At 37.5% G+C, this 12880-nt stretch overlaps 1 protein-coding gene across 10 annotated transcripts in view; it reads left to right on the top strand.

Annotated features, from left to right (window-relative positions):
- The window catches only part of LOC121387474 (trafficking kinesin-binding protein 1-like), a 135668-nt gene extending 124880 nt beyond the window's left edge, over positions 1 to 10788 (top strand). For all 10 annotated transcript variants that reach the window (XM_041518601.1, XM_041518602.1, XM_041518598.1 and 7 more), the window contains 4 exons: positions 1787 to 1941; positions 3919 to 4065; positions 4821 to 4935; positions 6610 to 10788. In XM_041518601.1, the coding sequence (XP_041374535.1) occupies positions 1787 to 1941; positions 3919 to 4065; positions 4821 to 4935; positions 6610 to 7210 (1018 nt within the window). In that variant the 3' untranslated portion in view covers positions 7211 to 10788. The remainder of the gene's footprint in view (positions 1 to 1786; positions 1942 to 3918; positions 4066 to 4820; positions 4936 to 6609) is intronic.
- Positions 10789 to 12880: the final 2092 nt, after the last annotated feature.

Here is a 12880-nt window from a genome sequence, read left to right as displayed (position 1 = left end):
CTTTAATAAGAATTTACAATTGCCAAAATTGTAAGGTATATTAGCTGTGTAGAATGATTATATGATAATAGTGAATTAATTGGGCAAACATTACAACCAGTAGTTCAGTATTACAGTAGGTTTTATGACCACCATAGATCTTGAAGGACGATTGGGGTCAGAAGTGAAATTTGAAAGTTGACGTTTTTTTATCAATAAATCACAAATTCAAACAATAAAAATGACTAAAAACAAAACAATAACAATTGTATTATCAACAGAATGAAAAAGATTGACAGAAATAATGTTCTGCAGTAATTAATGGACCTTCCTGGAAATTGCCAAAATCGAGAATGAAACCCCACGCACGTGTACTGTGTGATGCATGTGCAAACTATGGAATGTGTTTTGGTGTGTTGATAAAGAGACCTGAACGTTCTTTACTAGGCTGTCTGTGGTCAAAATGTATGTTTTAATATTACAGGTTCCCCTACTGTTTTTTTAATATATATATATATATTTTTTTTTTTTTTTTTTTTTTTTTTTTTTCCACTAAGGTAGAAGCAGTTTTTCATTCCTGAGTTATAATCATCATAATCATGCTAGCCAAACTTTGTGTTTTATTAGTTTCCAAATTATTGTAGAACATAGTAGTTATGCCTATGATGATAATATTATGTAGTTGTAAGTTATAAATAAATTGCTACCAATAAAATTGGAGTTTGAAAGATTAAAGATTAAATGTCATTGAGTAATTGACCTTATTTCTTAAAAAAAATTTATTGAACAAAACAACTTATATGAGAGAGAGAGAGAGAGAGAGAGAGAGAGAGAGAGAGAGAGAGAGAGAGAGAGAGAGAGACGGGTGGGGTGGGGTGGGGTGGGGCGGGCGGGGCGGGGTGGGGGGGGGTGGGGCGGGGGGGGGTGGGACGGGGGGGTGAGGGTGAGTTTTAATGTTACATCGCACCATGCAAATGCTGTACTTGCTGAGGTCGTTGTTGATGATTTACACTATTTGGTTTCGCACCATATATCTTACAATGTATACATATCCTTACTAGCAAATGTAAAACCAAAATGTAACTGAATTGACAGTTTGGTAAAACGATTTGCGTAAGCTTTTAACCGTGACCTTTAGCAGGGCTTGTAGAATTTCATAAAAATCCAATAGCCATGGGATCGGTGATTTTAAAAATGTACTAGCCATTATTAAAAATTCACTAGCCCTACTTTAAATAAATACAATTTTAATAATAGTATTAATCAGATATGTCACCTAAAGAGGAAGATTGAGCTTAAAAATCCTTAGATTGGGGTGGAAAGAGGGGGCAGGATATTCATATTTGCAAAATATGTAAATTATGCAGCATTTGACAAGGTTTTTTTCCACTAGCCATCAAGCTAGTTATAGTAATTATTTACTAGCCCAACACTGAATATCACTAGCCATGGGAGTGGGGCTACCATAATCTAGAATCCCTGCCTTTAGTAACCAATTAAAACACTTGAACCACTGGATGTCTTGATGATCCTCCATCTCGCCTCATTTGCCTGTTTCTTGTTATTAAACCAAAGGCAACACTTGGCATGCATTGGGAAATGTAAAAGTTAATCCCAAGAGAGACAAAGAAAGAGATTTGGGGGTGGGGGCTAGCTATCTCAGTGGTAGGTCACTGGATAGACTCATCAATTACTTTCCATAAACCGATGTTACACAGCTGTCGTTTACAACATGTTAGGGTATCTTTAAACAAACTTTTCTTTCCATTCTACAGGAAATAATACTCTTTAATATTTTATATTACAGCACAGCACCAAACTCGACACCCAGAACTCCCAACTTAACTCCAAAAACTCCTGATTCCATAGGGAGTGGTTACTCCTATCTTTCGATGACTGGTAGTCATAGCAACCCATACTTCCGCATCCCCGAGAAACTTCAGATCATAAAACCAATGGAAGGTATGTACAGTGAGGTAGTACAGTGAAGTTATGAAAACAAAACTTGTAAAAAACAAACTGATCTTTGTCACTGGCACCAAAATATTCCTCTGGCCTTTTTAAATCTGATTTCAACTCTTTTTTTCATAAATTAATTGCCTTAAAGTTGACTGAATTTGACCTGAGAGTATTTTCTTTTCAAACTTTTAATTAGTTACAGTTGTTTTGAATTTTAAAATTGATTAGCAATGTTAATACTGTTAGGACAATAACAAAAGGTCCAACATCAGTGTAATTATATATATATTTAACACACAGACCCTAGTTTCAACATGGACAAATGGACACTAAGTTTGGTAAATCTAGAAACCTGGGCCCCGTTCCACGAAGCGATCTTAGCACTACTATCGCCATAAATAATAAATAAATAAATCGCCAGCCCGTTCCACAAAGCAGCGTAGCTTACTATCGTTGTAAACTTTGGTGAAAATTAACAATTGGTACGAGGCAGTTGCAAGCCATTAACGTAAATGTCAAATGGCGGTTAGAAGGATACTAACTTTTTGTGTAAAAATGGATCTAATATATACCAAATACCTTTTATAAAACTCGGCATTCAATGAAAATCAGTCTAGTCCATACGACCTTCACACAAAAATACAGGAGATAACTCTCATATCTTAGGCATTCAGCAATTATCGCTTAGCAACTGACAAAGTTACTTCATGGATGTCCGATACCAATTAATACATCCAAGATGTTCTGAAAAGTCGGTAACCAATTTATTATTTAACTTATTCGCACTTCTTCGTAAAGAAGATTTTAATCATTAAAGGGGCACTTACAACTAACGTAAGGTTGTTTTGTGAAAAGGCTGTAAAGTTTATGGTGCCAGTTGTGAAACTCACCTTAAGTCACTACCAAAAACACTTCAGATGTATGTAAATGGATACTCTAAATTACAAAATCTAGGTAATGTCTCATTTGAGTTATCAAAAAGGCCTCTAATGTAAAAAATGGGTTTTGTCACTTTAATTACAACACATTACATGTAGGATTGTTCCTTGTAGGTATGCCCATTGAAGGCAATTTACTTTCAATCAACTTTTCTGAGACAAAAATTATTTCACCCTGTGGGAAAAGGCGGGCTACAGTGTTCGAGATTAACGGTATCCCGATATCCCGGGGATACCAGAATTTAATTTTGGATACCAGACTTCAAGAACCCAGTATCCCACCGGGATGCCATATAATACTAAATTCTCAGGTGGGATACCAGATTTTGAAATGTTAGTATCCAACTGGGATACTGGCTAAAAAAATTAATCTCGAACACTGGGCTATGACATAGCTCACCTGATGCACAGTCTGTTTAGGATTGATCCCTGTCTGTGGCCCATTGGGCTATTTCTCATTCCAACCAATGCATGACTGGTATACCAAAGGCCAAGGTATGTGCTATCCTGTCCGGGTGCTGGTGCATATAAAAGATCTTTCACTACATATTAAAAAAGTGGCAGATTTCCTCTCTATATATCAAAATTATTAATTGTTTGACATCCAGTAGCCGAGTGGGCGGAACATAGCTCAGTTGTAAAGCGCTCGCTTGATGTGCAGTTGGTCTGGGATCGATCCTCATCGGTGGGTGGGCCCATCGGGCTATTTCTCGTTCCAGCCAGTGCACCACAACTCAAAGGCCGTGGTATCTGTTATCCTGTCTGTGGGATGGTGCATATAAAAGATCCCTTGATGCTAATCGAAAAAGAGTAGCTCATGAAGTGGTGACAGCGGGTTTCCTCTCTCAATATCTGTCTGGTCCGTAACCATATGTCTGACTCCATACAACCGTAAATAAAATGTCTTGAGTGCGTCATTAAATCAAACATTTCCTTCCGTCCTTTCAATAGCCAATGATTAGTAAATCAATGTGCTCTAGTGGTGTCGTTAAAACAAAACATATTTTAACTTTAATTACAAAGTACATGATTTCTGTTACAGGTTCTCTGACATTAAAACAGTGGCAGCAGCTGGCCACGCCCAACCTGGAGGGTATTTTTGAGGAACGACCCGGGGTCCAGATCAAGGGGGAGCGCAAACTCAATCTGGACGAAGAGGTCTACAGACTGAGTGACTTCGAAGAAGATGGTACATGTTCTGTTCTTGTTTCTAACAAGTCTCTTTTTTTTTCTCTTTTTTTTCTTATCTTTTCTTTTCTTTTCTTTTTACTTTCTGATTAGTCAAATGTCAGCGATTGAAATCGGGGTCCATATGCTTATGAAACTTTTAAAGTCTAGACATTTGGACAAGAATTTATTAAAGTTAAAGCCTTGAGTTTTGAATTTAAAGTTTTGTAAACTTGGGGCCTGACTCCAGACTTTACCAAAGTGTCCGGACTGTAGTTACATGCTGTTTGTGTGGGTGAGATGTTATTAAAATCACGACTTAAAAACACGGGGCAAGATCTTACTTCCATTTGGTCTCACCGTTTCTATCAGTAGATCTGATGTGAGATAGTTTCATTTTATTCTCTCTCTCTCTCTCTCTCTCTCTCTCTCTCTCTCTCTCTCTCTCTCTCTCTCTCTCTCTCTCTCTCTCTCTGGTACGTTTCTGTTTGATGCACACTGATTGGTCAAATACAGAAGGTTGTCAATTAACATTAACTTTTGTAAGAAACATTAAACAATGTGATAGGGTGTTGTTAAATATCAAACAATGTTCTGGGGTGTTATATATCAATAGTATGCTGGGGTATTGTTAAACATCAAACAATGTGCTGGGTGTCAAAACATCAAGCAATGTGCTGGGGTATTGTGAAATATCAAACAATATGCTTTGGTTTCATTATTAAAATGTGCTTTTATGTGCTGCATATTAAAACAAATAGTTGTGTTCCGTTCCAGATGAACCAAGTATTTCAAGCCAACACTCAGATTCTGGTTTCTCTGCATTTTCAACCACAGATTTGGCCGATCGTAGAAAACCCGACAACCACTTCCCACTGTCCTCCCCACCCAGGTGAGAAATGTGACAACCACTTCCCACTGTCCTCCCCACCCAGGTGAGAAACCCGACAACCACTTCCCACTGCCCTCCCCACCCAACTGAGAAACGTGACAACCACTTCCCACCATCCTCCCCACCCAGGTGAGAAACGTGACAACCACTTCCCACTGTCCTCCCCACCCAGGTGAGAAACCCGACAACCACTTCCCACTGCCCTCCCCACCCAACTGAGAAACGTGACAACCACTTCCCACCATCCTCCCCACCCAGGTGAGAAACGTGACAACCACTTCCCACCGTCCCCTCCACCCAGGTGAGAAACCCAACAACCACTTCCCACTGTCCTCCCCACCCAGGTGAGAAACCCAACAACCACTAACCACTGTCCTCCCCACCCAGGTGAGAAACCCAACAACCACTTCCCACTGTCCTCCCCACCCAGGTGAGAAAAGTAACAACCACTTCCCACTGTCCTCCCCACTCAGGTGAGAAACCCAACAACCACTTCCCACTGTCCTCCCCACTCAGGTGAGAAACGAGAAACGTGACAACCACTTCCCACTGTCCTCCCCACCCATGTGAGAAACACAACAACCACTTCCCACTGTCCTCCCCACTCAGGTGAGAAACCCAACAACCACTTCCCACTGTCCTCCCCACCCATGTGAGAAACACAACAACCACTTCCCACTGTCCTCCCCACCCAGGTGAGAAACCCAACAACCACTTCCCAGGTGAGAAACCCGTCAACCACTTCCCACGTCCAACCACTTGCTGTTTTCAGTGGTAGGGATTAAAAACATTTTCTTGCGTACAGTATCAGTGTCTATGTAATTTTCAATGATATTAGTGTGTTGGGATGAGGACACACTAAAATGTCTATTTGTATTAATGCATCAGGTAAATGCAACTTTAAAATATTACACTACAAACAAGAAATGCTAACTTAAAGTTGTTTTTTCACTAAAGTTACTTGAATTACGGTAATTTTGAAAATAATTTCTTTCGTAGGGAAAGTGCTCATCTGTGGCAATTTTGAGACTGCCAACAGTAATTTTAAATTGGTAACTTTTTCATCAAATTTAAAAACCAAAAATATTCCTACAACCGATGGCAATAATTTTTATCCAGCAGCAAAAAAAACGGCCTTATGTAAAGCCCCTGAAGTATGGCAGTTCATATCATGGGTACAACAATTGTTGTCATTGCCATTGTTAGGTTTGAGCCCTGGGAAAGTGTTTTTAAGCCTTCCTATTGCTCATAGGGGCTGGACGTAGCCCAGTAGTAAAGCACTTGCCTAATGCACGATCCGTCTAGGATCGATTCCTGTCAGTGCCCATTAGGCTATTTCTCGTTCTAGCCAGTGCACAATGACTGATATATAAAAGCCTGTGGTATGTGCTATCCTGTCTGGGATGGTGCATATAAAAAAAAAGCTTGCTAGTAATGGAAAAATGTAGCAGGTTTCCTCTCTAAGAGTATATGTCAAAATTACAAATGTTTGACATCCAACAGCCGATGATAAATAAATCAATGTGCTCTAGTGGTGTCATAAACAAAATAAACTTTTAACTTTCATATCGCAACTACAGCAATTGCTGTCATTAAGGTTGAACCCTGGGACTCTTATGTTTAAGTTCCTATTACTCGGAAAAAATAAACTATTTTGTTGTTGTTCTGTTTTAGTTGTGTGGGTCTCGTAGGACTGACATCATCACCACTGACAACAGCTACCACAACGGCGATGACATCGACACCGAGATGCCACGTGACGTCACTGACCGGCGGTAACGCCTCAGCATATGGCATGTCGCTGGGTCTCGCCGCCATTCTCAACGAACGTGACCTCGGGTTCACCCGCTCCACGCTCGCTCCCGGCCTGCGTCACGCCGCGTCCATACCCACACACCTACACACCGCGGTCAACGAAACGTCACACAGATCGACAACATCGCCCTCGAGAGCCGACCCAGTTTCCGTTTCACAGTCACTCAAAGACCTGTCTGTCTGTGGTTTACCGAATTCATCGTCCACTCCAACAGAGGGCGCCGGTATTCTGGAGAAGATTAAAAAGACGGGGTTTTCATTGTATGGTTATATTGGCAGGAAGAGCTCGGCAGATAAGACTGATTCAGCTGGCGTCAGTACAACGGGAATTATATGTGACACGGACCAGATAGAAAAGCTAGACTCGCCCGTTGATGGTGAATCGAAGAGCAGAGTTCCGAGTGATAATGGAAGTGTGTTAGGCATGTTGACTTCTTTCAGGCGAGGAGGATTTCTTTGATGTTTTATTTCTAAACCCATACTTAACCTGTGGGGTCAAGGTTGTACCTGTAGTCCTTCCCAGTCTCCACAGTCATTGTTTTTTGTAAATAATTTCAGTTTGATTTGATGAAAAACCCCAAAGCAAAAGTGTTTTGGAAATAATTTAGAAAACAGTCGGTTCAGAAATAAATAACTTGTAGTAAATACAGTAGCAAGAGAATGACATTCCCTGGTGGGAAGGACTATAGCCTAAAATAGCCACGACATTCCCTGGTGGGAAGGCCTATAGCCTAAAATAGCCACGACATTCCCTGGTGGGAAGGACTATAGCCTAAAATAGCCACAAGAAGTAATAATATGGATTTCTCTAGGTAGACAAACAGCATTTTTAAATTAAAAGTTCATTTTGATGGTGTTTGTTTGGAAGGGGTTATAACCTCCTTAACACACACCCCACCCCCCACCCCATCTAGGTATGGCCCTGGGGTTTTGTTGTTGGTTTATTTTTAGTAAAAAACTAAGATTTTTTAAGACAAATTTAGTCTAGATATCAGTTGAGACTCTTAAAAGATAATTTATATGTTCTTACATTTGTTTTTGAAAAATCAAAGAGAGTAACAAAAATTATACATGTACTTCTCAGTGTCACAGAGTGAAAATATCACACTCGTTAAAGTAAACTGTGTTGAGGCAAAATTCTGTTTTATACAACCATGGGGCATCTTATATCACACACTCCTCATTGAATTGATGGGCACTTGGGTATCATCGCACGTCCCCTCAAAACCAAAAGGCTGTATGTTCAGCATGCTTGCAGATGTGTTCAAATTTATGAAACGTGTTCAAAATTGCATTATTTTAAATTAATAAATAGCTGGACATGTGTTAAAATCCTTATTAATGTTTTATTCAGAATTCATGTAGTTCTCTACAGTTGATTTACAAATGTTGGGTTTGAAGATGTTGTCTTCAATTTATTGATTATATCCATGTAGAGTGTTTGTTACTGTGTTAAAATAAAAACTGTACACTTGATGGAGAATGCAAAACACCAGTGATTTGTTCAGACTTCATATTTCACAAAAGCATATCTAATACAGAAATCATGTGGAGGTTAGTTCATAACAATGATCAATAAAACTTCATTCCCAGTTTTGCCAAATTCTCATTAGTATTTAACCATTTATAATGTGTGATTAGTATTTAACCATTTATAATGTGTGATTAGTATTTAACCATTTATAATGTGTGATTAGTATTTAACCATTTATAATGTGTGATTAGTATTTAACCATTTATAATGTGTGATTAGTATTTAACCATTTATAATGTGTGATTAGTATTTAACCATTTATAATGTGTGATTAGTATTTAACCATTTATAATGTGTGATTAGTATTTAACCATTTATAATGTGTGATTAGTATTTAACCATTTATAATGTGTGATTAGTATTTAACCATTTATAATGTGTGATTAGTATTTAACCATTTATAATGTGTGATTAGTATTTAACCATTTATAATGTGTGATGCACATTAATTTTTCTTCCTGTGACACTTGATTACATGATACCCTTAAATGCAGTCACAAATCGAAAAAGTGAAATTGCTTTAACACTGAAAAGTCTGGGCACATTTTCCACAATTCCACATTGTAATAGACTCATTTGTCATATCATTTATCAAGCCAGATATTAGTTTTAGTTTATGGTGAAAACACACGTCAAGTTTATTAAAACCATAGTTGTGTTTGTATTGTGCTTTAAGAAACAATATTATAACATGGCGAGGTGAGATGATAACTTTAATCCATTTTCTGGAATGTTTGTGATTTGGCAGCTGGGAATGGGGCTGGCACCTACATGGCCACCCTTTTGTACTGTAGGCATCTTTGAAGAGGAGGTATGCCTATTTTACAAGAGGGGAGGGTCATTATAAAATAGGTAATACAACGTATGTTTACCCGAATGTTCCTAGTTTTCGGCAGCATGAGGGGGTAGGGGGATCTGGTGCCTCTGTCATTTCGACCATCACCACATCTCCCTCCCACCCCCCCATCTCATTTTTCGTCTATATTTATGTCTTAGTATGCATAAATATGTTGATTATTTGGGTAACATACACTAGTCTGTTTCAGATCTGATTCTGTTTAAGATTTTAAGGAAATCACTCCTTGTTGAAATTGTATATATACTGACGTCCAAACGAAATTATACCAAGACTCTGAGAGACTACTGAAGAAAATCCAAAATAGGCTGCTTGTTTAAAATATATATATTCATGAGAATGGTCTTCTTGGCATGTTGTGAAAAAATTTAATTCCATAAAAGAACAGACATATTTAACCACAGTTTCATTTCCTTTATTCAACTTATAAAGGAATGTAAATCAATATTTCTGGGTATAGTTTCATTTGGACGTCGGAATAGAATTGATCTCATCCGGTCCTCCTAGAAAATACCAGTGGTCACACAGTATTAGTTACAGTGGCCACACACAATTGGTTAGTGGTCACACAGAATTGGTTACAGTGTTCAAACCAACAATAAAGTCAACTAGGTATAGGTGGTTGGCTAGATGGTTTTTTCATCTGTTTTGCACAGTATGATGGATTAAAGTGTGAAAAAAAGTAGTTGGACAAACCAGCAATATTTCTGACCTAGCTAGGCTACTTTCCTATTTCCTTTTTTTCCTGTTCCATCCATTACCCCACGACTGGTAATGTGAAAGGCTGTTTAACATCCAGTAGCCGAGGATTAATAAATTATTGCATTCTAGTGGTATTGTTAACTAAGTACATTTTAAAAGAGCTTGATCAGTAAGTATTAGTTATTTCTGCAATGGTGTGGTAGGTGGAGTAACTACATGACATTGTCAGGGCTGTAACTATTGGGGGGGGGGGGGGGGGACAAGGGGGGCAGTTGCCCTCCCAGAAGAAATCTGGAAAGCATTATAGAAACTTAAAGAAAATTCTCTTCTTAACCATTTAAGGAGTTTTAGACTTTAATAAACCAACTATTGGTTGCTAGTTGACTTTTTTGTTGGGTTGTGTGCTGTACATTGTATGCAGACATGGATTTGATGTGACTATCAATGACACATGCTCATATTGTGCATATATATGTATACCGGTAATAATATGCATTTGATGGGATGTTATGAAGCAGTGGATGGGTATGGATCAAGTACCTGTTTTCATATAATTTAGTAGAACAAAAAAAAGTAAATGTTTTTGGGCTTCAAATGGGGGCGCCCCTCGAGTTTATACAGGACTGTTTGAATGTCACATTACAGTCGATCATACTGTGTGTTTGTATATACTGGTAATAATATGGATTTGGTGTCATGTTATTAGTTACACATGCTGTGTTTAGGTCAGGAAATGACATTATTCGGAGAATTGCTGTATATTATTGTTTGTAATCTAGTGCTATTTATTTATCGCTGTATATTATCAATATCGTATCACCATTTGTCTTTCATACAAATAACATAATATATATAGAGGTGAGAGAGAGAGAGAGAGAGAGAGAGAGAGAGAGAGAGAGAGAGAGAGAGAGAGAGAGAGAGAGAGAGAGAGAGAGAGAGAGAGAGAGAGAGAGAGAGATTACTAGTAGAGAAGAAGAAATGCTACTTGTAGAGAAGATAAAATGCTTTCTCTAGATCTAATTATTTATAAATGGCCAAACTAAGTGCATACTTGATTATTTAACCCCCAATACCTGGTATGGTTTAATATTTAAGTATTTGGAATTTATTATCCAGTCTTGTTTTCTTCTCATTGTTCAAAACCCATTTACTGATATGAGTAGGTTACAAGGAAATATGTTTTTTATGATGTCCACACTTCATGATGAAATAGCTGTGATCCATTTTGTACATGTGTACTATGTGAAAAAAATATGAATTGTTTTTTTAAAAACTCTCAGCCTGTATTTCTAATATACCTATTAATAGGTGAGGTGGGGCGTGAGGGGGTATATTGTTGTTGTTTTTCACCTTTTAGATGTCAGTTTACTCTAGATCTGATTATATTGGAGTTACTAGTAGTTAACTGATCAAAGATCTGAGGCCAAAATATCAATGTTCTGTTTTCCTGTACAAACTGATTGACCAAAATTTGATTAATGTGCCATATTTGCTCATATTACCGACCGATTAACCAGTTACTGTACCAACAGATTCACCATTAGAAAAATAATAACCAGTAAAAACATATAGGGCCAAATTTACGAAGCCTGTTTTTTTAAAATGCAGGTGTTTAAACATTGTAAATGTAATATGTAGTTGCACATATGTAGACAGGTGTTTAAACATTGTAAATGTAATATGTAGTTGTAAATATGTAGACAGGTGTTTAAACACTGTAAATGTAATATGTAGTTGCACATATGTAGACAGGTGTTTAAACACTGTAAATGTAATATGTAGTTGCACATATGTAAACAGGTGTTTAAACACTGTAACTGTAATATGTAGTTGCACATATGTAGACAGGTGTTTAAACACTGTAACTGTAATATGTAGTTGCACATATGTAGACAGGTGTTTAAACACTGTAAATGTAATATGTAGTTGCACATATGTAGACAGGTGTTTAAACACTGTAAATGTAATATGTAGTTGCACATATGTAAACAGGTGTTTAAACACTGTAAATGTAATATGTAGTTGCACATATGTAGACATGTGTTGTAAATTTGGCCCTTAAAGGCGCAGACCCTAGTTTTAACCATAAAAAATGGACACTAAGTTTAGTTAATTTACAAACCTGTAATTCATTTTGATAAAGTTACAATAGAGTGAAAGAAAAGTCTGTAATGTTAAAACAGGAAATTTCCTTTAAAATAGACCAGAACTCAAATCAATAAACCACTACTTCTCAGACACACGGGTGTTTTTAAAAATATGAAAAATGCTATTTTTGGTACTACAAACACCAGGATGATCAGAAATACTTCGGTTGTACGGAAATGGATAATCTAAACAATAAAATATAAGTGATGTTTTATTTCAGTGATCATAAACGGCTCTGATAGTGACAAATATGCTGTAGTGTTTAACAACTAGGGTCTGTCCCTTTAATGTTTAACAGTATTTAAAACAAACATACAAAACGCTTTCTCTTAAATGCTACAAACCAGTCCTTGAATATGTGGAGAGGATGGAATACAATTCTTAGGGTCTGAGGAAATCATAGCACGGAGGGCTTACTGGGTTAAAAAAAAAAATAAGTCAATAAATAAATACATATTTGAGTGGAGATAAAAAAAAGAAGTTCATGAACCATTGGGTTAAGCACAAAACCATGCCTGGCATTTAAACTGAATGTACAGTGAAACTCCACAAACCTGGACCCTCGGTAAACCAGAATTTACTCAAGACCAAATGTTTTTCACAGTCCTGTTTTAAACATTGATCAGTACAGAACCTCTCAAAAGTGATAACCCTTAAAAACGAGACTTTTACTTGGGTGTCTGTATTTTTATTCTAGCGAAGTGAAAATTCCTTTAAAAAAGAATTCATTTCCAGTCAGATGATTATGCATACGGCAGCAATACAGTTTTGTGTTTTTGTTAAAGATATTCAAACTATTTTGCTGGGGTTGACATTAATGCTGGCCCAGTGATTTCATGGTGTTTCATACTATAAAACCATTATAGTAAGGGTTGACATTGATGCTGGCC

The sequence above is a fragment of the Gigantopelta aegis genome, chromosome 13, assembly GCF_016097555.1.
Source record: "Gigantopelta aegis isolate Gae_Host chromosome 13, Gae_host_genome, whole genome shotgun sequence".
In the NCBI taxonomy this organism is placed as follows: Eukaryota; Metazoa; Mollusca; class Gastropoda; order Neomphalida; family Peltospiridae; genus Gigantopelta; species Gigantopelta aegis.
This window is presented reverse-complemented; position numbering and strand designations above follow the sequence as displayed.